This window comes from Procambarus clarkii, chromosome 43, assembly GCF_040958095.1.
Source record: "Procambarus clarkii isolate CNS0578487 chromosome 43, FALCON_Pclarkii_2.0, whole genome shotgun sequence".
Taxonomy (NCBI): Eukaryota; Metazoa; Arthropoda; class Malacostraca; order Decapoda; family Cambaridae; genus Procambarus; species Procambarus clarkii.
The window spans coordinates 11,201,365-11,228,821 of record NC_091192.1 but is presented as its reverse complement, the minus strand read 5'-3'; the positions used below and the strand labels follow the sequence as shown (position 1 = coordinate 11,228,821).

Sequence of the window (27,457 nt, the reverse complement as noted above, 5' to 3'; positions counted from 1 at the left end):
GTTCCTTATCCATTGTGCCCGTTGCTTCCGTCCTGTCGGTGGTGCTTTTCTGTGTTCTTCGCCCCTTTTTTTCCGGGATGGGACTTCTCCGTCATGTCCCCCCCTCTTCTGGGGGTTCTGCATGTCTTTTGGTCTCGGGTGCGACTGGGTTTTTGTGCCTTTGTCCTTTGTGTTTGCTTCTATGTGTTCTCGAAGGTTCGAGACAGTTTTGCTCCTTCCCATTTTACTGGTACATCTGTCGTCGTTAGGTGGGGCTTCCCTCCAGTCCTTTCTAGGGCTTGTAGGTCCTATTCCAGGCAGCTTCTGGGTTTTTGGCCTTCTCGTTCATTTGTTCATATCTTTTCTCTCCTCGCTGTGTTTCGGCATTTCTCGTTTTCCTTTCGTTCTGGTCCGGGATGCCGAATTTGGCTACTTGTAGCCGGATTGGGCTGCTTGTAGCCGGTTGGGCTACTTGTCGCGGTTGGGCTACTTGTCGCCGGTTGGGCTACTTGTCGCCGGTTGGGCTACTTGTCACCGGTTGGGCTACTTGTCACCGGTTGGGCTACTTGTCGCCGGTTGGGCTACTTGTAGCTGGTTGGGCTCTTTGTCACCATGTTGGACTATTGGTAGCCCACTTGGGTTCCGATTGGGTTCGTTGTTTTCCTTACATGGGCCGGTTAAGTTGGCTTCTGTTTCCATGAGTTGGCCTGTTTCTTCAACGGATCGCTCGGGATACGATCCGTTGAGTTACTCTTCTGCTCTGTTGTTGGACGGAGTAGGATGGACCTGTGTAGCCCAACCTGTTGGGCTACTGTTCTTTCGTGTCCTGTGCATGCGCTGTGGGAGTTTGTTTTGGTTCAGGGCGGTGTGCACACGTGCTGGTGTTCTGCGTCCATTTTCACTCGGGGGCTTCGCCTCTCGCTTTTATCATTCTCCAGTCCGTGCCCCATTGCTCTTGGGGGTATTCTGGAGTGCTGCTATGGGGAGGTCACAGGGTTTTTCCCTGCATTTTTGAGTGGGGGGAGCCTCCTTCGCCGCTCTCCTCTTCTCCGGAGTGAGCGGCTCTGGCCTGCCTTCCGCGGGCAGTGCTCCCGGTTTTCTCGGCTATGGGGGCACGATACCCTAGCCGCCTCCATTCTCATAGGCTTGCGTCCTGGCCCTTCAGCGCCTATGTTCTACAGGTGAGTAGGTGCGGTCTGGTGTCTCCTTCGTCCTGACGCTGTTTTGTTTTTGGGAGTAGGAAAGGGTGTACATATGTACTCGAGAACGTAGAATATAAAAACCGAGGTGCCTGCTGCAGGGCTATTGGCCCATACTTGGCAGCTCTTATTCTCGCCACCCGATTCCATCCTCGGATCATTGGTGACTGCAGGAGGTCTTTTGGCCCATACGAGGCGGCTCCTGACTGTACTCATCCTGTCCCTCTCCTATGCTTGTCCAACCATGTTTGAGTTCGGGGCCCCGCCTCCACCTTGTTCCACAGTGCAATGGTGGAGGTGCCTGTTCGGTGGTATGTTTTCCTGTGTCGAGGGTGTTATGTGCTCGCCTAATTGTGCTTGCGGGGGTTGGGCTCTGGCTCTTTGGTTCCGCCTCTCACCTGTCATTTGCCTGACGTGCGGATTCTGTGCCTCCTGGGCTCTCTCGTCTCTACACTTGGAGCTGTGTATGGGGTCAGCTCAGGTATGGGCTGCCTAATGTGTTCCATCGGTTACCTGTTACATTGCACACGTTTCTTCTAACGTCCCTGTGGCTCTGTTGGGTACTCGGTTTCTACCTGTGTCCCCATGTTTGTGTGCCACCCGTGTTCCAGTTTATCTTTATCTAACCTGTCACTTCCTCTGGGAGTGTGGTGACGTTTTGCTGCGGTTTTGATACTGCGGCTGCGTGTGTTGGGTATGACTGTGGCATTTTGTTTGTCCCTTCCGTGCTCCTTCTGGCGCCTTCCTTGTTTGGGGTTTTTGTTCCCTTGATTTTTCTGGGGCCCTCCTTCCTTGCCGGTCTTGCTGTGCCGAGCCTGGCTTTTCCATGTTCCTTGGAAACTCTGTCCTAGCCTCCTTTTCCTCGCCTAGTTGTGCTGGCTGGGGATGAGCTTTGGCTCTTTGTCTCACCCCTTGCCTATCATTCGCTTTCTGTTCAAGTTCCGGAGCCTACTGGGCTCTTATCTGCACTGGACGCTGTGTGTGTGGGGTTGGCCTCCACCACTTCCCTTCCTCATGCATTCCTCTCGTCTTCCTGCTTCACTTGTCCCTGGCCGCTGTTACTAGGACATTTCTACTGGTCTTTTTATCATTCCCTCCTTCACACTGTTGTGTGTTTTGTTTGTACCTTTTGCCCTTCCTGTTGCTGGGTTTGGTTTCCTGTTTTCCTGGCTGGCCCGGCCTGTTCGTTTTTTCAGAGTCTTGCAATGTCCCTTCTCTGGTGTCTCATGTCGGACCCATGGTTTCCGATCCCCTGGCGAGCTTGCTCGTGTTGGGGGAGTTTTCTGTTCGGCAGACGTTCTGTCTCCTCCTTGCCGGCTTGGGCTTCCGGCTCTGCTTCCTTGGTGGTCGCACCCGAGATCTTCCTGTGGCTCCGCCTCTTCCTAGGCTCGGATGCCCCTTGGCAGGACTGATTACGTTCTGCCTCGGGTACCTCACATCCGTTGGTGGTCAGGTGGCTTCGTTGTTGGTGTCCCGCCTGTGTGCTTCTTGGCGACAGTATGGGGTGTTTTGGCGGTCCTTCCTTTTCCTTCTGTCCCTTCTTCGGTGGCTGCGTTTGTTGGCATCGGCTTGGCATTTCTGCTGGAGGTTGGGGGCCGTCGACTTGCCGCATACTGTCGCCTCGTTTTATGCGGTGCTGGCGGAGCCGCTTTGGCTTGCTTTCGGACTTTCATCTGCGCCGTTCGTAAGCTGTCTCGTGCTTGTTTCACCTCCAGCCTGTTTTTGCGCCGCTTGAGCCATCCTGGTCATTGGACAGAGTGCTCTCTTTTCTTTCTTCTCGTTTTCTTGTGGCCCCTTCGGTTCCAGTTTGTTTTTCAATGGCTCTTTTTCCGGTTGGCAATGGCCTCTGGGGGTCGGGTAGGTGCACTTCATGCTCTCCTCCTGCGCAGGGGCTTTCTGCTTCTTCGCTGAGATGATCGATTTGGTCGTCTGCTGCCTTCTTCTTTCCTGGCGAAGGATGAGACTGCTGCTTTCCGAAGGGGTCCCTGGGTTGTTGATGCTTGGTTAGTTGGGCCGGGGGTGCATTTTGTTTTTGTCCGGTTGCGGCTCTCCGCCGCTATTGGCACGCCACGGCTTCTGGGTCCATGGACGCGCTTTGGGTTGCTCCGGTTCCCTTATTCCCTGTTAGAGGGTGCAGGTCTCCCAGATCATCCGCGGGGTTCTTCAGGTTCTCCAGCCTGCGGTCTATCTTCGTGCCCATGACGTCCGCAAGTTCGCGGCTCTTGCCGCCGTCTTTGGTACTGTGTTCTGGGAGGACGTTCAGGCACGGGGAATTTGGTGGTCGAACAGGATCCTTGGCCATTCGTTACCTTGTACACGTTCCTGGGGCCCAGTCGGGCCTGTGTCACTTTGGGTCGGCGGATGTGGCCTGTTGACTTCGGGTTGAGTAGTGTGTGGCGACCACCTCCTGGGTCAGTCCCTATTCTTTTCCTCTGTGGATAGTTAGCTCCGGGGAGCCGTAGGGGCTCCCCCCAGAAAACCAGCATTGAATGTAATGAAACACCATTTTCTGGATGAGTCGTGGAGGCTCCCCGGATTCCCTCCCTCCCTCCGGTCAGTGGTTTTTCGCGTGTTTTGACATCCAGCCTCAGAACTGGGGTGTGGATCGCCGGTGTGGTGGGTCTGGGGCTACCCCCAGGTTCGGTTCTGTGTTCCCCTGGGTGCGTCGGTTCCGTCTTAACTGAGGTTTTCGGCTTAATGCATCCAACCTGGTGTGGTGCGGGCGGCCCTTGCAGCATACCTGTTGCATGACCCGGATTATGCCTTGGAGATGGATCCCTCAGAATTCAGGTTTGAGATTTTGTTCCCTTTCTGGCTCCGTTACGAGGTTCAGGAGTCTTCCTGGGTAGTGGACTGCCCCTTGTTTGTTTCGGATGCCTGGCATTCCTTCTGTCGTTCCCGCACGCTAGAGTGGCGGGAAGCTTCCACGGTGCTTCAGGTTTTCTTGGGGGCGATCTTCAGTACCTAAACGAGTGCTTGTTTGCCCCTGCCTTTCCATGTGATATTGGCATTGTTCAGCTCCATGTGCAGGTTCTCTCCCTTTCGGCGGCACTTATTGCGGAGGATTTGCGCGCCCGGGGCCTTTTGGCTTTGGCCTTGCGGTTCTTTTCCCTCCTGGAGCTGTCTTCGGATTGGCTCGTGGAGGATGCGAGGCTGCTTGGGTCCGTCCCTTGGTCTGGCGCCTTGTCCTTGGCGACTCGCTCGTCGGCTGCCTCGTTGAAGCTTTTTGCGCTGATTTTGCGGGATGTGGTTTCCCTGTTATATGCTTCCTGGCTCGTGTGTCTGCAGGCAGTGCTGGGTTCCTCCATGGAATCTTCTTGGGCCTTGGCTCATAGGTTGTCATCGCCTTTTTGCCCTCTTCTGTTTGAGGTGTCTGCCGTGGTGCGGTTTTCCCGGAGGGGTCGTGCCAGGGCTCGGGGTTCCTCTCGTCGTGGTAGGCCACTGGTGTCAGGTTCAGGTTCGGCTCCTTCTTCAGACCTGCCCTCGTCTGGTTGGCACAGTGATCGCTCTGTGTGGGGTTCTGGATCTTGTAAGGGGCACCGGCCCTTTCGCGGTTTGCCCCATTGATGGGGCGATGGGGGGGAGGGTTGCGTTGTTCACTCACGCCTGGTCCCACAATTTGTGGGCGTTTTGGGTTGTGTCTGTTGGTCTGCGGTGGTGTTGGATGCCCCCCCCCCCCTTTTTGGGGGAGTCGGGGCTGGCAGGGCAGGTTTCTTCCCCTGCGCTGTGTAATTACCTAAGTGTAATTACCTAAGTGTAGTTACAGGATGAGAGCTACGCTCGTGGTGTCCCGTCTTCCCAGCACTCTTTGTCATATAACGCTTTGAAACTACTGACGGTCTTGGCCTCCACCACCTTCTCACTTAACTTGTTCCAACCGTCTACCACTCTATTTGCGAAGGTGAATTTTCTTATATTTCTTCGGCATCTGTGTTTAGCTAGTTTAAATCTATGACCTCTTGTTCTTGAAATTCCAGGTCTCAGGAAGTCTTCCCTGTCGATTTTATCAATTCCTGTAACTATTTTGTATGTAGTGATCATATCACCTCTTTTTCTTCTGTCTTCTAGTTTTGGCATATTTAATGCTTCTAACCTCTCCTCGTAGCTCTTGCCCTTCAGTTCTGGGAGCCACTTAGTAGCATGTCTTTGCACCTTTTCCAGTTTGTTGATGTGCTTCTTAAGATATGGGCACCACACAACAGCTGCATATTCTAGCTTTGGCCTAACAAAAGTCATGAACAATTTCTTTAGTATATCGCCATCCATGTATTTAAATGCAATTCTGAAGTTAGAAAGCATAGCATAGGCTCCTTGCACAATATTCTTTATGTGGTCCTCAGGTGATAGTTTTCTATCTAGAACCACTCCTAGATCTCTTTCTTTATCAGAATTCTTTAAAGATTTCTCACATAATATATAGGTTGTGTGGGGTCTATGTTCTCCTATTCCACATTCCATAACATGACATTTATTAACATTAAATTCCATTTGCCAAGTGGTGCTCCATATACTTATTTTGTCCAGGTCTTCTTGAAGGGCATGACAGTCATCTAAATTTCTTATCCTTCCTATTATCTTAGCATCATCAGCAAACATGTTCATATAATTCTGTATACCAACTGGTAGATCATTTATGTACACAATAAACATCACTGGTGCAAGAACTGAACCCTGTGGTACTCCACTTGTGACATTTCTCCATTCTGATACATTGCCTCTGATTACTGCCCTCATTTTTCTATCAGTCAGAAAATTTTTCATCCATGATAGAAGCTTACCTGTCACCCCTCCAATATTTTCCAGTTTCCAGAACAACCTCTTATGTGGAACTCTGTCGAAAGCCTTTTTTAGGTCCAGATAGATGCAGTCAACCCAACCATCTCTTTCCTGTAATATCTCTGTGGCTCGATCATAGAAACTGAGTAAATTCGATACACAGGATCTTCCAGATCGAAAACCATACTGTCTGTCTGATATTATATCATTTCTCTCTAGGTGTTCTACCCATTTAGTTTTGATTAGTTTTTCCAATACTTTCACTATTACACTTGTCAATGATACAGGTCTATAATTGAGGGGGTCTTCCCTGCTGCCACTTTTGTAGATTGGAACTATGTTAGCCTGTTTCCACCCGTCTGCTACGATTCCTGTACACAAGGATGCCTGAAAGATCAGGTGAAGTGGAATGCTGAGCTCAGATGCACATTCTCTCAGAACCCATGGTGAAACGCCATCTGGGCCAGCTGCTTTGTTCTTACCGAGCTCCTTGAGCATTTTTTCCACTTCGTCTCTAGACACCTCTATGTGTTCTATGTTGTTCTCTGGAATTCTTATTGTATCTGGTTCCCTAAAGATTTCATTTTGTACAAACACACTTTGGAACTTTTCGTTTAGTGTTTCACACATTTCCTTTTCATCTTCCGTGAATCTATTTCCCATTTTCAACCTCTGAATATTATCCTTTACCTGCAATTTGTTGTTTATGAATTTATAGAATAGACCTGGTTCTGTTTTACATTTGTCCGCAATCCCTTTTTCAAAATTTCTTTCTGCCTCTCTCCTCACTGCCGTGTAGTTGTTTCTCGCATCTTTGTATCGCTGGTATGTTTGGGGGTTCGGCCTCTTCCTGTATTGATTCCATTTTTGTGTCTTTCGGTCTCTAGCCCTCTCGCAATTTCTATTGAACCAATCCTGTTTCCTAGTTCTGCATCTCTGTTTTGGTATAAATTTTTTTGTGCCTTTATCATATATTTCACAAAACTTGCCATACATCTCATTCACTTCCTTGCCTAGCATCAAGTCTGTCCAATTATACTCACTAAAAAAATTTCTAAGGTCACCATAATGTCCTCTCCTGAAGTCTGGTTTTTCAACTGCTTCAACCTCCTTATTTTCTTCCAGCTTATAATGCATTGCATACTTTATTCCCAAAAAGACATGGTCACTTTTACCCAAGGGAGGAAGGTACTGAATGTCAAATATCTCTTCCTCCTTCCTGGTAAATATCAAATCTAGCATGGAGGGAACGTCCCCTTCCCTCATCCTCGTAGCTTGTTTAACATGTTGATACAAGAATGTTTCCAGGATGAGGTCTACAAATTTACAGGTCCAAAAATCTTCTGTTTTAGCTTCATATGCTTCCCAGTCTATGGATTTCAAGTTGAAGTCACCGACTATCAACAGTCGTGATCTATCGTTATCCGCTCTCGCTATAATCTCTCTCATTATTGTTATAAGACCTTCACGTTTACTATCTAGCTCCTCCTTTGACCATGTGCTGCTTGGCGGTGGACTATATGCATTTATCATCATTAGTTTATCATCCTCATAGCAGATCTCTAGTGCTATTATGTCAACTTCTTGTGGATTGGCAGTCATTATTTCCTTCACCTTTAGGTGTTCTTTTACCAGCACAGCAACGCCACCGCCTTTCCTAATTTTTCTGTCCCGTCTCCAAATTGAGTAGCCCCTTGGGAATATGACCTCATTTAAAATTACATCTTCAAGTTTTGTCTCCGTGAGTGCAACAATGTCTGGTGTCTGCAGCTGTATTACATCACTTAACTCCAGTATCTTCGATCTTACTCCATCTATGTTGGTGTATGCAATCTTCAGGAACTTGTTCCCCTTCTCCTTATTCTTCACTCCCCCTCTCTCTATTGATTTTGTTGGTTTGCCTTTATGTACCACTTTACTGGTTTGCCTACCCCTATCACTTTGTAGAAAAAAGAATTTATTTCTTCTTCATTCCTGCTCTCATTTAAATGTTTTGCCTCGGCGAGGTTCAGTTTCAGCTTCTCTCTATCTTCTTTTGAAAGATCTCGTCTTAACGACCACCCTTTCCCATCCTCATCCCTTTGCAATTTTCTAGCATTCCTTAGTACTTCTTCCATCTGTTTGGCACCGTTTAGGGTGATCCTCAAAGGTCGATCTTTCCCTTTTACGTACCTGCCTATTCTCCTGTAGTCGCACACATTCTCTCTGTTTGTAAGACCTTCCACGAGGCCAACAATTTTATCTACTACTTTAGCTTCTTCTACAGCTCTTTCTGACCTAGATGTTATCGCCTTTTCTTTGCAGCCAAAAATGATCAGGGACTTACTCCGATCAACTGTGTTTTGCACCAACTTCGGGTTAGATGCCAATTCTTTCCTCACTTCTAGCCTAATGTTTGTTTTATCTTGGTTGCTGCAGTGTTTGACTTCCTTTACTGCTTCTTCTATTTTTTCCTTCTCCTTGGCCACTTGTGCATAAGTGAGTTGCATATCTTTCTTGCACTGTTCTATTCCCTGTGTAACTTCCTCCATCTGTGCTGACAAAAGGTGTTTCTCCTGTTGAATTTCCTTGCCTAACCTATTGTAGTCATTTATGTTTAAATTTACTTTAACTTCTTCCAAAGCTATTTTTAAGAGTTTATTTTCTTCTTCCATGGCTTTGCAATTTGTTTCCAATTGATTCTTATCCTTGCGCAAGTCTTTCACTAAACCCTCAAGACATAAAACTTTGCTATTCAAATGGTCATTACTTTCTTTCAATTTACTAATTATTTCTACATGAGAGTTCACTATAGTATCTAAATTTACCAACTTGTTATGTAGACTACTAATATCAATGCTTTCTTCATTGAATCCCTCAAAATCAAGCTCTGTTTTGTTTTTCCCCTTGCCAGTGGCCATCTTGAATGTTCTTCTCTGCACTGTAAACACTAGGGCAACTTTTTCTCATCCGATTTTTCACTTCCCTTAGCACTTTGTGTTGGATCGTCTTGGAGTGGGTTCGCTTGGGCATGGTCGAAACGACGACGTCCCTCAGATGTCTGTTTCCTGTCTGTTTCTGGTCCCGAAACGGGACTGTGCGGACCTGCGGTTCATTCTGGACTTATCCTGTCTGAACCCTTGGGTTCATTGCTCCTCCTTTTGGATGACTACGCTGTCCCAAGTTCGGCTTCTCTTGGAACCGGACGCTTGGATGGTATCCCTGGACCTCCAGACGCATATTGGCATGTCTCGATTCATCCGAGGTTCCAGGACTGGCTCGGTTTTTTGTGGGGCGTCTAAGTTACCGCTTTCGTTGTCTCCCGTTCGGGTTGAACCTGGCACCTCATGTATTCACACGCCTTACGTGGGTTGTGGTGGCCCGTTTGCGTCTCTTAGGTGGACGGGTGTTGGCCTACCTCGACGACTGGCTGATTTGGGCTCCCAGCCGGTCGGCTTGCTTGCTAGCCAGGGATTTGGTTTTTTCCCAGCTCGCCGGGTTCGGGTTCTTGGTGAACTGGAGGAGGTCCTTCTGGTCCTCTCTCAAGTTCGAACTTGGCTGGGTCTCGTTTGGGACTCTCCGACCGCTTCCTTGTCTCTCCCTCTGGAGTCTCTCCTGCGGCTGCGGTCCCGCCTTCGTTTGTTTCTGGTGGGCCCTCAGGTCACCCGGCGGTTGCTCGAGGGGCTGTGTGGGAGCCTAAACTTCGCGATGTTAGTCTACCTGCTGGGGCGGGTTTGGCTTCGTCGGTTGTTCTGGTTCCATCGGGGTTGTCCCTTCCGCCTCTCTCCCAATCACTGGGTTCGGACCCCTGGGGCTTTGCGTCAGCTACTGCGTCGCCGGCTTCCTCTTCGGGTTTTTTGGGGTTCAGTGCCTTGGCTCCTACCCTACCCCAGGGGCGTTGGGGTCCGTCTTTCCATCGAGCCCACAGCATAGTGCGGGAGTTCGCAGTGGTGTGGTCTGCTCTTCGGAGGATTTGGATCACTCGCGGATCGACGATTCGGCTCCATTCGGACTGCTCTCCGGTGGTTCATTGCCTGAACCGCGGGGGTTCGATGCAGTCATTGGCTCTTTGGGGTTGGTCACTTCGGGTAACTCGTCTGCTGAGTTCTCGGGGGTTTGGCTCTCCTGGCGATTCACGTGCAGAGTGTGTCCAACATCTTGGCCAACGGCCTGTCTCGCATCGTTCCCCTCTCCACGGAGTGGACGGTCGACAATGCTTCCTTCTGTTGGCTTTGCCAGACGTTCGGGCGCCCCGAGGTGGACCTCTTCGCGTCGGCGTGGTCGAGGCGCCTTCCTGTATATGCGGCGCCCTTCCCTGATCGCGAGGCCATCGGGATCGATGCCTTTCTGCTGGACAGGTCGAGGTGGGGGGATTCTTGTACCTCTTTCCCCCGGTTTGGCTGTTGCTCCAGGTCCTGACTTGCTTGGAGACTTACCAAGGAAGAGTTTTCCTTCTGGCCCCTTGGTGGCTGGCCCAGCCTTGGTTTCAGGCGCTGCTTGCTCAGTGTCCAAACCCGAGGGTTTTCCCGTGGCTCCACCTCTTTCAACAGATTGGCCCGTGGCTGGTTCGATCTTTGCCTCGAGTCTTCACGTAAGATTTTTTTTTTTACTCGAGTCTATCATCATCATCTCTATGGTGATCAGGTGGCCGCTTTGTTGGTGTCCCATCTGTGGGCTGTTTCTCGGCGGCAGTATGAAGTTTCCTGGCGTTCCTTCTGTTTCTTTTTGCGTCTTCGTTGTTTTAGTTTGCTATTGGTTAGGGTGGTCTTGTCCTTTCTATCTTGGTTGTTTCAGGACCGTCATCTTATGCCTAACGCTGTTGCCTTGTATAGTGCGGCGCTGGCAGAACTGCTTCAGCTTGCCTTCGGTATCAATGTTACATCTGCGCCATTTTGCAAGCTGTCTCGTGCTTTGTTTCACCTCCGGCCTGCTCATGCGCCGCCTGAACCGTCCTGGTCTTTGGACAGAGTGCTCACTTACCTTTCGTCTCCTTGTTTCGTCGTGGCCCCTTCGGTCCAGGATTGTTTGGCCAAGGCTCTTTTCTTGTTGGCATTGGCCTTTGGGGGGGTCAGGTCAGGGAGCTTCATGCTCTCCTCCGGCGCAGGGGTTCCTGCTCTTTCGGTCGTGACGATTGTTTTGTTCGCTTGCAGCCGTCTCCTTTTTTGGCAAAGAATGAGACTGCTGCATTCCGGAGGGGTCCGTGGGTGGCTGATGCTTGGTTGGTACGGCCGGGGGTGCATCATGCTTTGTGTCCGATTGCGGCGCTTCACCATTATTTGCGCGCCACGGCTTCTGTGTCCGGGGACGTACTTTGGGTTGATCCAGTATCCCTTCTTCCCTGTTCGCGGGTTTGGGTCTCCCAGGTTGTCCGCAGGGTTATCAAATCCAGCCAGCCTGCGGTCTACCCCGTGCCCATGACGTCCGTAAGTTCACGACTCTTGCTGCCATCTTTGGGAACATGTCTTGGTTGATATTCGGGCGCGGGGTTTTTGACGGTTGAACAGGGTCCTGGCTGCGCATTACCTTATGAATGTCCCTGGGCCCCATCGGGCCTGTGTTGCTTTGGGTCGGCGGTTGCAGCCAGTTGTCTCAGTTTTGAGTTGAGGAGTGAGCGACGACCGCCTCCCGGGTAAGTCCCTCTTTTTCTGTCTGTGGGGGTAGTTAGCTCCGGGGAGCCGACGGGCTCCCCCCAGAAAAACCAGCGTTGAATGTAATGAAACGCCATTTTCTTGGCGAGTCCCGGAGGCTCCCCGGCATCCCTCCCTCCCTCCGGTCGGCGGTTTTTCATGTTTTTGACATCCAGCCTCGGAACTGAGGTGTGGGTAGCTGGCGTGAAGATTCTGGGGCTTCCCCTTCCCCCTCCCGGGGAAGGGGGAGCTGCGCAGACAGCGGCACGGCGACGTGTGACGTCATACTAGTTTGCTTATTTTCTGTTGGGGAGTTCTATCCACTAGTTCGGCTTTTGGTAGCAATTTTAACCAGAATAGCGGGTTTGTTTTTGGGTGCTTACCTTTCTGGGTGCCTGATCCGGTCAATGGCAGACATAGAATGCTTCCAACCACACGGGGGTTTCTATAGGCCATTGCTCCACTTGCCTCTCTGAGGGGGCCCGGTTCTGGCCGTGGTCCCCGGTAGGCTTAAGAACTCCATACACATGACTGATGCCACAGTCTGGCATTAGCATATCAGCCTGAGATAGCTCCGGGGAGCCTCTGGTACTCGCCCAGAAAATGGCGTTTCATTACATTCAATGCTGTTTTTTTGCCTCCGTCATACTGCCTGTTGGGCCACTGACATCTTTGACTCAGAGTCTTGCGAGTTGTGTTCTTTGCATGTTCTCCAGTTTACCCATTCTGATACCATTGATATTCAGGTACAGACGGCATCCATGTTGCATGCAAGGTTTAGGTTGCTGCAATGTGCTAGGTTGGTTGCCCACCCAAATGCCCCGAGGCTGCCCCATTTTGGTTAGGCGTTGTTCGCCCTTCTAACTCCCTTCCCCCTCGATCTCAACTCCGAAACGTCTGGGGGTTTCATGGTTGAGGCGGGGTTTAGTTGGTGTTGAGATTCTGGCAGATTTGGGGGGGGGGGAGGGGAGCTGCTCCATTCGGGCTCCCTTTCCCCAGGACTCTGCCTTTTCTTCAGGGGTGGAGGGCGTGGAGTACGGCTCTGCCCCAGGCCTCTGTTGCAGGTTCCCGGGGCTGTGGGGAAGCTCGCTGGCGGTTGTTTTGGGCTGTTAGCCCCTGCTTCGGCTTTGTTCCTTCTAGGCAGGAGGATGGGGGGGGGGGGTTGTTTTGTCCCTATTTCATTTCTTTTCATGCTTTGGCTGCCGTTTTCGGCAACATGTCTTGGGCTGTTATTCAGGCACGGGGATTTTGGAGGTCATACAGGTTCATGGCCGCCTGATATTTGGTTCACTTTCCTGGTCCTGGGCATTCGTGTGTTGCTTTGGGTTGCAGGTTGCAACCAGTTGTCTTGCCTTCGAGTTGAGGAGCATGTGGCGACTGCCTCCCAGGTGAGTCTATCTTTTACTTATCCTTGGTTATGTAGTTCTAGGGAGCTCTAGGGGGCTCCCCACAGAAAACCAGCATTGAATGTAATGAAATGCTAATTTCTGGGTGAGGCCCGGAGGCTCCCTGGCACCCTCCCTCCCTCCGGTCCGCGATTGCGTTTTGCTCTTTATGCTTAGTCTCCGAACTGAGGTTGGGTAGCCAGTGTGGTGGGTCCGGGCTCCCCCCTTCCACGGGGGGAGATGTGGGAGCTATGCGGACGAGCAACGCCATGGAATGGTGTGATGTTTGCTTGTTTCCTTGGGAATTGATGGAATTCTACCTCTTTGTTAGGTTTTCGTTTGCATTTTTCTTACCATGTGGGATCTGTTTTGTTATGCCTACCTTTCTGGGTGCCTAACTCCAGTCAGTGGCAGTTAAAGTAAACACCCCAACCACAGGGGGGATTTTCCAGGCCCATTGCTCCCTGTGTCTCTCTGAGGGGGGCCAGGTTCTGGCTTGTGGTCCCCGGTAGGCAGAACTCCATTGACTAAAGCCCTGGTCTAATGTACTGCATATTAGCCCAATAGCTCCAGGGAGCCCCCCGGGGCTCACCCAGAAAATGGCGTTTCATTACATTCACTGCTGGGTTTTTGTAGCTTTAGAAGTAACTCCAGTATTGAACCTTTTAAGTATTAATCATTTATTGTCATGTCTCCAAAATGCAAACTAAGGTTGGTTTCCATGCTGACAATGGCCTTTACAATGTAAGTGACTCTGTCTCCATGGAAAGCTTTAATTTTCATTAAAAAATTAAAGTTTTCAAAGAAAATATTTTCTTATGATTTTTCTTTTATAGATTTTTTGTTTACAAAATACTGTATAGGTTAAATTATATGTTTGCTGTAAATGATATTAATTTACAGTAAACATTTTGTTTATATATAGATACCGTGTGTCATTAGAAAACTCAGTCCTAATGTTTTATATTTTTTCAGAATTGGGGGATGATGGGTGGCATGCCAGGGATGGTAGGTGGTGGTGGATACAGTGCCAGGCCTGGTGTTATGAGCACTCCCCAAGGATGTAATCACCACTACCCTCAGCAACATTGTCCTACCTCTCATACCTGCTGTGATATCCACAACCATTTCCCAGTGAACATGCCACCAAACATGAATGCCATGGGAGGACCCAACATGGCCCCAACAATGGGACCTGCAATGCGTCCGACTATGGCCCCAGGCTTTGGAGAGATGGTGCGTCCCAACATGTGTCGCTCTGGAGATCCTTCCATGTTTCGTAGTGGTAGGCCTCAAGGACAGAGCCCTCTTCAACAGCAGTCACAGCTGCATCTACAGCAACAACCACCTCAGCAAATGCAGCAACAACCACCTCAGCAAATGCAGCAACAACCACCTCTGCAAATGCATCAACAACCACCTCAGCAAATGCAGCAACATTCTCAGCAACAACACCAGCAGTCAGTGCAACATCATCCACAACAGCAAGAACAGCGTCAGCCACAGCAACATCAGTTGCAGCAACAGCAGTCACAACCACACCAACATCAACTTCAGTTACCTCTGCAGCAACACCAGCATCAATTACAACAGCAGCAGCATCCGCAGCAACATCTGCAAACTCAGCAAAAGGGGCAATTACAACAACAGCAACTGCAGCAGCAGCAGCAGCAGCAGCAGCAGCAGCAGCAACAGCAAACAGCTCCACCACCCCCACCACCACCTCCACCACCACCACCTTCAACAAACATGATGGGGCCTGGACCACATATGATGGCAGGCATGAGAGGAGTTGGACCACATCCATCAACTTTTATGAACAACATGATGTGTCGAATGCCAGGCTCTGGAATGATGCCTCCACGTGTACTACCTCCTGGCACGATACCTACACCTCAGAGTTCAAATGAGCAACCTTCAGTTCCTGCAGCATTTTGGGAAGAGGGAGAAAAGCGACGCAAGACTGGAGGACGACCAAAAAAGCGCTTCAAAGGTGCTATAGAACGATCGCCACCATGTCCTAACGTAGATGTTCGAAATTTGCACAATGACCATTGTGGTCCTACTATGAGTGGCCAGGGTGGGCCAGGCCCTCCAGCTTCTGGCCCTTCTTTCATGGATGATCCAAGTGGATATTTAGCACAACAAACGGCTCTACTCAATAACACAATGGCCGGTGGAGGAATGGGCCAGTTCTCACCACAGGCGCCTGGTATTTCACCTAGACCACTTCCACCACCCCAATCAGTCCCACAATCTATAGCAACAGCAACTGGAGTTGTGGTTATGTCTCAGCAGCAGCATCAGCAGCAGCATCAGCAACAGCAACAGCAACAGCAGCAGCAGCAGCAGCAGCAGCAGCAGCAGCAGCAGCAGCAGCAGCATCAGCATCATCAGCAGCATCAGCAACAGCAGCAGCTTGCACCACAGTCTCAGACAGGGACAATAACTGCAGCAAATAACAACATAGCCCGTGCAGCTCAGATATCATCATCTCCAGCTGTAGTTCCATTGCCTAGTAATGTTCCACTACCAGCAAGAGTTAGTAAAGCTGCCACTCAGACTACGAATACTGTCATTACCACACCTTCTGTCCTCCCCAGCCAATCACCTCACACTAGTGCTGGCAAAACAACCAATTCAACTTTCTCAACTCCTCTAACTAATAATACTGCTGCTTCCATGCCTCATCACCAAAATTCCACAATGAATGAGATTCAAATTATATCATCATTTACTAAAGACAAAAATGGCAACCGGCTAGAGAGCTCTAATGATCCATTGAATCAGAATAATGATGGAGAGGTTCCTAATATTAATACATCATCAATAGCCAAAGTAGAATCAAGTGGCTTGGTTCATACCACTACAGTTACCTATACGCTCTCGTCAACTCCCACTACTAATACAAAAGTAACGAGTTCTATGCCCAGCACTACTCTGGGTGGCTGTTTACTGCAGAGGGAGAAGGAGAGTGTGATGTGCTATAAAACCGAAGATGATCAACCACATAAAATTAAATGTGAATCTAGTACACCTTTAGATAACTTGAAATCCTCCCCAGTTAGTGCATCTAGTGTGAGAGAATCTATGAAAGTAGAAGCTTGTTACAAAGATGTTTGCAGTGGAAAGCAATGTGAAAGTGAGGAGAACAGCCCAGAGCAGTTTTCTTCTGGAGGTCCTTGCACCATTAATGATGGTATATCAGCAAATAAACCTCTTACTCCAGGGCCTCCTGGTGTCAGTACTGGAGGAGGAGTTACACAGTCTCCCTTGGAGATGGTACAAAGCATAGTTAGTAGTATTCCCGTTCCATCGTCTTTGGGACCTCTACGTCCAGGCTCCCAGCAACTGCCAACTCCGCAAGTGGCGCCTCCTATGCCTCCTCAGCCACAACAGCAACTGCAACAACAGCAAACTGCAACAGTACCATTATCTTTATCACCTGGCATGTATAATGGCCCCATTTCAACTAGTGTAACTGTATATGGTGGTGGTGGTTCAGGTGGGTTGGTGCGTGCGTCGGGACCTTTGTTAGTGAGTGGTCCATCTCCTGCTCACTCCAGTGTTTTTGTGACAAGTAGCGGCGGGTGTAATGGTCCAACAAATATGGTGGTAGTTTCATCCCCTTTCAATAATAAAGGAAATGGAGCAACAGGAGTAGCTGTGACTTCAGGTATGGCAGGTGTTGTGGGAGTTCAAGCTGCCATGCCTCAAGTACAGGTTCAGCAACAAATGACCCCTATGCAACAGCATTTGCAATCTCAATTACAACCACAATTACAGCAACAGTTGCAGCCTCAGTTACAGCAGCAACTTCAGCCTCAGTTACAACCTCACTTACAGCCACAGCTGCAACAGTTTCAACCTGTTCAACCTGTGGTGCAACTAGTCAACACCTTTGCTACAATGCAGACTCCAGTTATTATCCAAAATGGTGGAAATATTATCCAGTCATCCACAGGTCTTTTGCCTAGCCCAGGTGGTATGTTGACTGGTCCTAGTCCTCTTGCACAGGGTACCATTATGGCTGGTCAATCTCTTGTTCCTGCCACTGCTACAACACTGACAATGGAAGGCACACATCACCATCACCACCACCACCATCACCATCACCAACAGCAAAACCAAGTTGGACAACCACAATCCTCTCCACATGTACAAGTGGCACAGGTGGTCACCACTGGACTTAGTGGGGAATCAATAGAAGATGCTAGGACGAGAAACACGTCAACACCACTTGGAACTTCAGGTTCAACTTCATCAACACCACATTCAACTCCAGGTTCCACTCCTGGATCAGACACTGCTTCCAGTGGGGGTTCCTCAGGAGGGCGCCGCCGCAAGCGAAGGCGCAATACTTCGACGCCACAAGGATCGTCTACCTCACAATCTTCACCACTGCAGCAACATCATCAGCAACAACAAGGATTGGTACCAACTATTATCATGGGCAACAAAGTTCCTCAGCATATGGTAATGAATGGGCCACATATGACTCAAGTGTCACCATATGGTGCGATGGGCACTATGGCTGCTGCTGGACAGATGGCACAAGTAGCTACAGTCACAAGTCAGGTGGGAGGTGGGCAGATGCTGCAGGCAGCAGCTGCTCCAGGAACAGGTGCCATTAATGTTGTTCAAATGGTTGGGAACACATTACCTAACTTACCTGTACAAGTACACAATCCTCCTGCTATAGTTGTAGGGTCAGCACCTTCCCAGGGTGTTGTCATTAATCAACTTGCAGATGGTACTTTTATATCTACGGATCCTAATACTGGCATGTCGTATCCTGTCCAGTTACAGTTATCTGGTGGCCATATAGTTGGTGTGACACCTGCTGTAAGTGCTGCTGGTGGGATGGTGGGGTCACTAACTTCAGCACCAACAGCAGGAGGCATGCCAGCCATGGTTGCTGTGCGTCCGCCTCTACCTCAAACTGCTGTCGTTGGTGGAGCCAAAGTGGTGAACATTTCTCCTTCAGCAGCAACAACACAGCTAACAGGTGGTGCAGGTGTTCATGTTCTACCTGTTACAGCAAGTTACCAAGCTCCTGGCACTACCGTCAGTCCTGGCCAGGCAGTGTGCATGAGTCAAGGGACAACACCATCTGTGGTAGTGACTTCAGAGTATGTCAATGGTCAGCCTATGGTGATAAGCGGAAGTGGCTGCAGTAGTAATACTACAGTAGTCCAGCACAAGACTACAATAGTTCAGCAGCGTACTACACTTGTTGCTACTCAAAGTGGTGATGAGAGTGGTACACATTCCTCTGTATCAACTCAAACCCCAGGGGGTTTAGGTGAAAGTGATGTTAGCAGTTCAGACTGTGTCAGCACAGCAGCGCCGTCTTCCCCATCTCATCAGAGTGCAGAGATCACCACTACACGTCACGATGAGGATGCAACACCCCCTACAGACCCGCCCCCTCCACTTCCACCACACTCCCTGGACAAGAATAAGCGTATCATCCCAGAGGAGCCTCACAGTGCGTCCACTTCAGGTAATGTTAGTGCCAAAATGTCCTTGCTAACTTGCCTGATGAGTGCCAGTGATGAGCCAGAGCCAGTGTGGGGCCAGTGCCACTTATCGCGGTGCCGCTGTGTTCCAGAGGAGGCGGTGACGTGCGGCCGCGGAGTGGTGTGGGGGCCGCATAGGGGCCACCACTACTGGCCGGCTCAGGTGCTTCACCAGGTAACTACACCACATGAATCAAACTCACATCAAAAGTTTCCTTCACAATCTCGTTCCACATACTGAGTGTGTAATGTTTCAGCACCACATGTCACAGTCAACTTAGTACTACCTTACACACACTACTTTATCTCTTTCTTATGAAAACTGTTCACCTTTTTACTTCCTATCCTTATGGAAATTTTCCCCACAGAAAAATTACATTTTTATGTAAAATGATACCATTAAGCATTATGATATTGTATAGTTCTGCATTTTTCTTTACTGTCTAAGTATTGCATTTGTATTTTTTGTTTGCAAAGACTTATAGACCTTTAGTGTTGAAGAGCACAAGCATGCAGCGTAAAGCAGTATATACTTGTTGCAATCTTTTCTACTCTTCAAATGCAGGAGTATCAAAAGGGATATAGTTCAAAAGTTTAAAACTCAAATTAATATTTTAGCAAGAAATGGTTTTAGTTTCACAAGAGTTTCACAATTTGAGCTCGAGTTTAATATGATTGATGTTTTTAATATCAAAGATTTGAGTGTGGGATATACAATCCAAGTTTTTCTTTTGATTATTTTTGTGTATTCTTCATGAGCAGTACAGTACTTTGTTATCTTTTGAATTATCAGTACTGTACATTTTAGCTTGTCATTTTCAGTGGGGAAGCATATAGTGTATATAGGTTCATCAGTTTGAAGATACAGGCAATACAGTACAGTACTGTACATATCGATATGGACAGGCAATATGACATCTGTGTTCTCTACACATTTTCAGGCTGTTGAATGCATTTCTAAGTAGGACTAAAAATATAATTAAATAGCAAATGAAAGTCATTTATTTTCTGTGGGGAGCTCCTTCAGCTCCCTGGAGCTATCAGGTTAATATGTGATATATTAAACTAGGGCAATAGTCAATGGAGTTCAGCCTAAAGGGAACCACGAGCCAGAATCTGGCCCCCCCCTCAGAGAGGCACACTGGGAAAAATGGCCCCCCTGGAAAACTTCCCTGTAGTTGGGGCTTTCCTAATCTGCCATCGACTGGGGGTTAGGCACCCAGAAAGGTAGGCATAACAAAACAGATCCCACATGGTAAAAAAAAATTACAACCGAAAACTGAACAAAAAGGCAGAACTCCCCCAATTCCCAAGGAAACAATTAAACAAGCAAGTGTCACACACTGAAAAAAAAAAGGTGACACCCCTAGGGTCAACACTGGCAGCAGAGGAGCTCCAGCATATTTCAACAATCCTAAGTATTGTAGTACAGGTTGATGGTAGTGAGTGGTGTCCCAGAGAACATAAAGGTATAGTGCTCTTGAAAAATAGGTGAGATAACAGGAAAGTGCTAAGGGAAGTGAAAAATCGGATGAGAAAAAGTTGCCCTAGTGTTTACAGTGCAGAGAAGAACATTCAAGATGGCCACTGGCAAGGGGAAAAACAAAACAGAGCTTGATTTTGAGGGATTCAATGAAGAAAGCATTGATATTAGTAGTCTACATAACAAGTTGGTAAATTTAGATACTATAGTGAACTCTCATGTAGAAATAATTAGTAAATTGAAAGAAAGTAATGACCATTTGAATAGCAAAGTTTTATGTCTTGAGGGTTTAGTGAAAGACTTGCGCAAGAATAAGAATCAATTGGAAACAAATTGCAAAGCCATGGAAGAAGAAAATAAACTCTTAAAAATAGCTTTGGAAGAAGTTAAAGTAAATTTAAACATAAATGACTACAATAGGTTAGGCAAGGAAATTCAACAGGAGAAACAGCTTTTGTCAGCACAGATGGAGGAAGTTACACAGGGAATAGAACAGTGCAAGAAAGATATGCAACTCACTTATGCACAAGTGGCCAAGGAGAAGGAAAAAATAGAAGAAGCAGTAAAGGAAGTCAAACACTGCAGCAACCAAGATAAAACAAACATTAGGCTAGAAGTGAGGAAAGAATTGGCATCTAACCCGAAGTTGGTGCAAAACACAGTTGATCGGAGTAAGTCCCTGATCATTTTTGGCTGCAAAGAAAAGACGATAACATCTAGGTCAGAAAGAGCTGTAGAAGAAGCTAAAGTAGTAGATAAAATTGTTGGCCTCGTGGAAGGTCTTACAAACAGAGAGAATGTGTGCGACTACAGGAGAATAGGCAGGTACGTAAAAGGGAAAGATCGACCTTTGAGGATCACCCTAAACGGTGCCAAACAGATGGAAGAAGTACTAAGGAATGCTAGAAAATTGCAAAGGGATGAGGATGGGAAAGGGTGGTCGTTAAGACGAGATCTTTCAAAAGAAGATAGAGAGAAGCTGAAACTGAACCTCGCCGAGGCAAAACATTTAAATGAGAGCAGGAATGAAGAAGAAATAAATTCTTTTTTCTACAAAGTGATAGGGGTAGGCAAACCAGTAAAGTGGTACATAAAGGCAAACCAACAAAATCAATAGAGAGAGGGGGAGTGAAGAATAAGGAGAGGGGGAACAAGTTCCTGAAGATTGCATACACCAACATAGATGGAGTGAGATCGAAGATACTGGAGTTAAGTGATGTAATACAGCTGCAGACACCAGACATTGTTGCACTCACGGAGACAAAACTTGAAGATGTAATTTTAAATGAGGTCATATTCCCAAGGGGCTACTCAATTTGGAGACGGGACAGAAAAATTAGGAAAGGCGGTGGCGTTGCTGTGCTGGTAAAAGAACACCTAAAGGTGAAGGAAATAATGACTGCCAATCCACAAGAAGTTGACATAATAGCACTAGAGATCTGCTATGAGGATGATAAACTAATGATGATAAATGCATATAGTCCACCGCCAAGCAGCACATGGTCAAAGGAGGAGCTAGATAGTAAACGTGAAGGTCTTATAACAATAATGAGAGAGATTATAGCGAGAGTGGATAACGATAGATCACGACTGTTGATAGTCGGTGACTTCAACTTGAAATCCATAGACTGGGAAGCATATGAAGCTAAAACAGAAGATTTTTGGACCTGTAAATTTGTAGACCTCATCCTGGAAACATTCTTGTATCAACATGTTAAACAAGCTACGAGGATGAGGGAAGGGGACGTTCCCTCCATGCTAGATTTGATATTTACCAGGAAGGAGGAAGAGATATTTGACATTCAGTACCTTCCTCCCTTGGGTAAAAGTGACCATGTCTTTTTGGGAATAAAGTATGCAATGCATTATAAGCTGGAAGAAAATAAGGAGGTTGAAGCAGTTGAAAAACCAGACTTCAGGAGAGGACATTATGGTGACCTTAGAAATTTTTTTAGTGAGTATAATTGGACAGACTTGATGCTAGGCAAGGAAGTGAATGAGATGTATGGCAAGTTTTGTGAAATATATGATAAAGGCACACAAAAATTTATACCAAAACAGAGAAGCAGAACTAGGAAACAGGATTGGTTCAATAGAAATTGCGAGAGGGCTAGAGACCGAAAGACACAAAAATGGAATCAATACAGGAAGAGGCCGAACCCCCAAACATACCAGCGATACAAAGATGCGAGAAACAACTACACGGCAGTGAGGAGAGAGGCAGAAAGAAATTTTGAAAAAGGGATTGCGGACAAATGTAAAACAGAACCAGGTCTATTCTATAAATTCATAAACAACAAATTGCAGGTAAAGGATAATATTCAGAGGTTGAAAATGGGAAATAGATTCACGGAAGATGAAAAGGAAATGTGTGAAACACTAAACGAAAAGTTCCAAAGTGTGTTTGTACAAAATGAAATCTTTAGGGAACCAGATACAATAAGAATTCCAGAGAACAACATAGAACACATAGAGGTGTCTAGAGACGAAGTGGAAAAAATGCTCAAGGAGCTCGGTAAGAACAAAGCAGCTGGCCCAGATGGCGTTTCACCATGGGTTCTGAGAGAATGTGCATCTGAGCTCAGCATTCCACTTCACCTGATCTTTCAGGCATCCCTGTGTACAGGAATTGTAGCAGACGGGTGGAAACAGGCTAACATAGTTCCAATCTACAAAAGTGGCAGCAGGGAAGACCCCCTCAATTATAGACCTGTATCATTGACAAGTGTAATAGTGAAAGTATTGGAAAAACTAATCAAAACTAAATGGGTAGAACACCTAGAGAGAAATGATATAATATCAGACAGACAGTATGGTTTCCGATCTGGAAGATCCTGTGTATCGAATTTACTCAGTTTCTATGATCGAGCCACAGAAAATATTGGAGGGGTGACAGGTAAGCTTCTATCATGGATGAAAAATTTTCTGACTGATAGAAAAATGAGGGCAGTAATCACAGACAATGTATCGGAATGGAGAAATGTCACAAGTGGAGTACCACAGGGTTCAGTTCTTGCACCAGTGATGTTTATTGTGTACATAAATGATCTACCAGTTGGTATACAGAATTATATGAACATGTTTGCTGATGATGCTAAGATAATAGGAAGGATAAGAAATTTAGATGACTGTCATGCCCTTCAAGAAGACCTGGACAAAATAAGTATATGGAGCACCACTTGGCAAATGGAATTTAATGTTAATAAATGTCATGTTATGGAATGTGGAATAGGAGAACATAGACCCCACACAACCTATATATTATGTGAGAAATCTTTAAAGAATTCTGATAAAGAAAGAGATCTAGGAGTGGTTCTAGATAGAAAACTATCACCTGAGGACCACATAAAGAATATTGTGCAAGGAGCCTATGCTATGCTTTCTAACTTCAGAATTGCATTTAAATACATGGATGGCGATATACCAAAGAAATTATTCATGACTTTTGTTAGGCCAAAGCTAGAATATGCAGCTGTTGTGTGGTGCCCATATCTTAAGAAGCACATCAACAAACTGGAAAAGGTGCAAAGACATGCTACTAAGTGGCTCCCAGAACTGACGGGCAAGAGCTACGAGGAGAGGTTAGAAGCATTAAATATGCCAAAACTAGAAGACAGAAGAAAAAGAGGTGATATGATCACTACATACAAAATAGTAACAGGAATTGATAAAATCGACAGGGAAGACTTCCTGAGACCTGGAATTTCAAGAACAAGAGGTCATAGATTTAAACTAGCTAAACACAGATGCCGAAGAAATATAAGAAAATTCACCTTCGCAAATAGAGTGGTAGACGGTTGGAACAAGTTAAGTGAGAAGGTGGTGGAGGCCAAGACCGTCGGTAGTTTCAAAGCGTTATATGACAAAGAGTGCTGGGAAGACGGGACACCACGAGCGTAGCTCTCATCCTGTAACTACACTTAGGATATTACACTTAGGTAATTACTGCCGCCACACCACTCGTCTACTCAGCTCTCTTATGGAGGGCGAGGGGGGAGCCCCAGTTTGTTGGCTATTATGATCTAGAGCGGTCGTTGACTTTGGCCGTGATTTCCAAGCAGTGTTTTGCCTTAGTGGAGGTCTCTGCAGTGTTGAGTCGTGGTGGCCAGGTATAACCAAGTGTACCGGGGCTGCATGTGCTTAAGGTGACCTTACCTGAGCGCCCTGTGAGTACCATCCCTGAGTGCTAGAGTTTTTTTCCCTGGTGCGTTCACGACACCATTACCATAGAGGTTTTTGTTGCTTGGCATTTAACCCGCCCTTGGGGCCAGCTGGGGTTTCGTGGTCCTTGTTTGGCCTTGGGTAGGGAGTGGTATTGTTGCTGATTGGGGCGTCAAGATGTTGTGCAGCCAGCTTACCTATGCAGCGGCCGGTTCCTGTTTCCTCTGGGGAAGTTGTACTTTTGCGTTTTTTTTATCAGCCTACGGGACCTGGAAAACCCTGTCGGGGCTCGGTGGACATATGGATGCATCTTCCGAGTTCCAGCTCGCCTTATGTGAGTTTGAAGGTTGCTGTGTGCCCTTGTCTCAGGGTAACAGTCACCGCTTGTGCCTCTGGCTGTTGGATCGCCGACATCTTTGACCCGGATTTTTGCGAGTCCTGCTCCTTGCTTGTTCTTCAATTTACCCATTCTGCTTGCATTGATAATAGGATACAGGCAGCTCGAGAACTGAAAAATTTGAAAACGGGCATTTGAAAACTGAATTTCCACTATACAGAGTGAGTGAGTGTATGTGTGTAATTACCTAAGTGTAGTTACAGGATGAGAGCTACGCTCGTGGTGTCCCGTCTTCCCAGCACTCTTTGTCATATAACGCTTTGAAATTACTGACGGTCTTGGCCTCCACCACCTTCTCACCTAACTTGTTCCAACCATCTACCACTCTGTTTGCGAAAGTGAACTTTCTTATATTTCTTCAGCAGCTTTGTTTCTTTAGTTTAAATTTATGACCTCTTGTTCGTGAAGTTCCGGGTCTCAGGAATTCTTCCCTATCAATTTTATTGAGTCCTGTTACTATTTTGTACGTAGTGATCATATTGCCTCTTTCTTTTGTCTTCTAATTTTGGCATATTAAATGCCACTCATCTCTCCTTGTAGTTCTTGGCCTTCAGTTCTGGGAGCCACTTAGTAGCTTGTCTTTGCACCTTTTCCAGTTTGTTGATGTGCTTCTTAAGATATGGGCACCACACAACCGCTGCATATTCTAGCTTTGGCCTAACAAAAATCGTGAACAATTTCTTTGGTATTTTGCCATCCATGTATTTAAAAGGAATTCTGAAGTTAGAAAGTGTAGCATAGGCTCCTCGTACAATATTCTTTATGTGGTCCTCAGGTAATAGTTTTCTATCTAGAACACCCCTAGATCCCGTTCTTTATCAGAATTCTTTAAAGATTTCTCACATATTTTATAGGTTGTGTGGGGTCTATGTTCTTCTGTTCCATATTCCATAACATGGTATTTATCCATATTAAATTCCATTTACCAAGTGGTGCTCCATATACTTATTTTTTCAAGGTCTTCTTGAAGGGCATGACAATCATGTAAGTTTCTTATCCTTCCTATTATCTTAGCATCATCAGCAAACATGTTCATATAATTCTGTATTCCATCTGGTAGATCATTTATGTAGACAATGAACATCACTGGTGCAAGAACTGAACCCTGTGGTACTCCACTTGTGATATTTCTCCAGTCCGATACATTGCCTCTGATTACTGCCCTGATTTTTCTATCAGAAACTTTTTCATCCATGTTAGAAGCTTACCTGTCACCCCTCCAATATTTTCCAGTTTCCAGAACAACCTCTTATGTGGAACTCTGTCAATAGCCTTTTTTAGGTCCAGATAGATGCAGTCATTCCAACCATCTCTTTCCTGCAAAATCTCTGTGGCTCGATCATAGAAACTGAGTCAATTCAATACACAGGATCTTCCAGAATGAAGACCATACTGTCTATCTGATATTATATTATTTTTCTCCAGGTATTCTACCCATTTAGTTTTTATTATTTTTTCCAATATTTTGACTATTACACTCGTCAATGATACAGGTCTATAATTGAGGGGGGTCTTCCCTGTTGCCACTTTTGTAGATTGGAGCTGTTAGCCTTTTTCCACACATCAGCTACAACTCCTGTACACAGGGATGCCTGAAAAATCAGTTGAAGTGAAATGCTGAGCTCAGGTGCACATTCTCTCAGAACCCATGGAGAAACTCCATCTGGGCCAACTGCTTTGTTCTTATTTAGCTCCAAGAAAATTTGTTTCACTTCGTCTCTAGACACCTCTATGTGCTCTATACTGTTCTCTCGAATTTTTATTGTGTCTGGTTCTCTGAAGATCTCATTTTGTACACACACAATTTAGAATTTTCATTTAATGTTTCACACATTTTCTTTTCATTTTCTGTGTATCTGTCCCCATTTTCAACCTCTGAATATTATCCTTTACCGTCAACTTGCTTTTAATGAATTTAGAGAAAAGGCCTGGATCAGATTTACATTTGTCTGCTATACCGTTCTCAAAGTTTCTCTCTGCCTCTCTCCTAACTGACGTGTTGTTCTTGCATCTTTTGTATCGCTGGTATGTTTGCGGGTTTTGCCTCTTTCTATAATGATTCTATGCTTGTGTCTTTTGATCTCTGGCCCTCTCGCAATTTCTGTTGAACCAACCCTGTTTCCTAGGTCTGCATCTCTGTTTTGGTATGAATGTTTGTGTGCCTTTATCATATATTTTGCAAAATTTGGCATACATCTCATATACTTCCTTGCCTAGCAACAAGTCTGTCCAATTATACCCATAAAAGTGTCTAAGTTCCCCATAGCGTCTTCTCTTGAAATCGAGTTTAACAACCGTTTCAATGTCCCCATTCTCTACCAGATTATATTGCGTAATGCATTTAATGTCCAAGAGGACGTGATCACTCTTTTCCATGGGAGGAAGGTACTGAATGTCAAATACCTCTTCTTCTTTCTTGGTGAATACTAGATTCAGTACTGATGGAACATCCCCTTCCCTCATTCTTATGGCCTGCTTGACGTGTTGATACATGAATGTCTCCAGATAAGGTTTATAAATCTGCCTGTCCAAATGTCCTCTGTTCTTGCCTCATAGGCCTCCCAATCTATTGCCTTGAAGTTGAAGTCCCTCAGTACCAACAATCGGGATTTATCTTTGTCAGCTCGTACCATAATCTCTCTCATGACCATTATGAGGCCCTCCAGTTCTTCCTTTGTCCATGTGTTGCTTTCTGGTGGGCTGTAGGCATTTAAAATTATCAGCTTATCATCTTGATTCCAGACTTGCAATGCCATTATGTCAATACCTCGAGGGTTTTCAATTATTAACTCTCTTACCTTCAGGTGTTCTTTCACCAGCACAGCCACTCCTCCCCCCTTCCTAGTTTTCCTGTCACGTCTCCAAACTGAGTAACCCCTGGGGAATACGACCTCATTTAAAATATTTTCTTCGAGTTTCATCTCTGTTAATGCGACAATATCTGGGACT

At 46.7% G+C, this 27,457-nt stretch overlaps 1 protein-coding gene across 1 annotated transcript in view; it reads left to right on the top strand.

Annotated features, from left to right (window-relative positions):
* Positions 1–27,457, top strand: part of LOC123755713 (uncharacterized) — a 395,205-nt gene that overhangs the window by 275,979 nt on the left and 91,769 nt on the right. Inside the window, exon 4 of the mRNA XM_069300362.1 lies at positions 13,921–18,451. Within this exon, the coding sequence (XP_069156463.1) occupies positions 13,921–18,451 (4,531 nt within the window). The remainder of the gene's footprint in view (positions 1–13,920; positions 18,452–27,457) is intronic.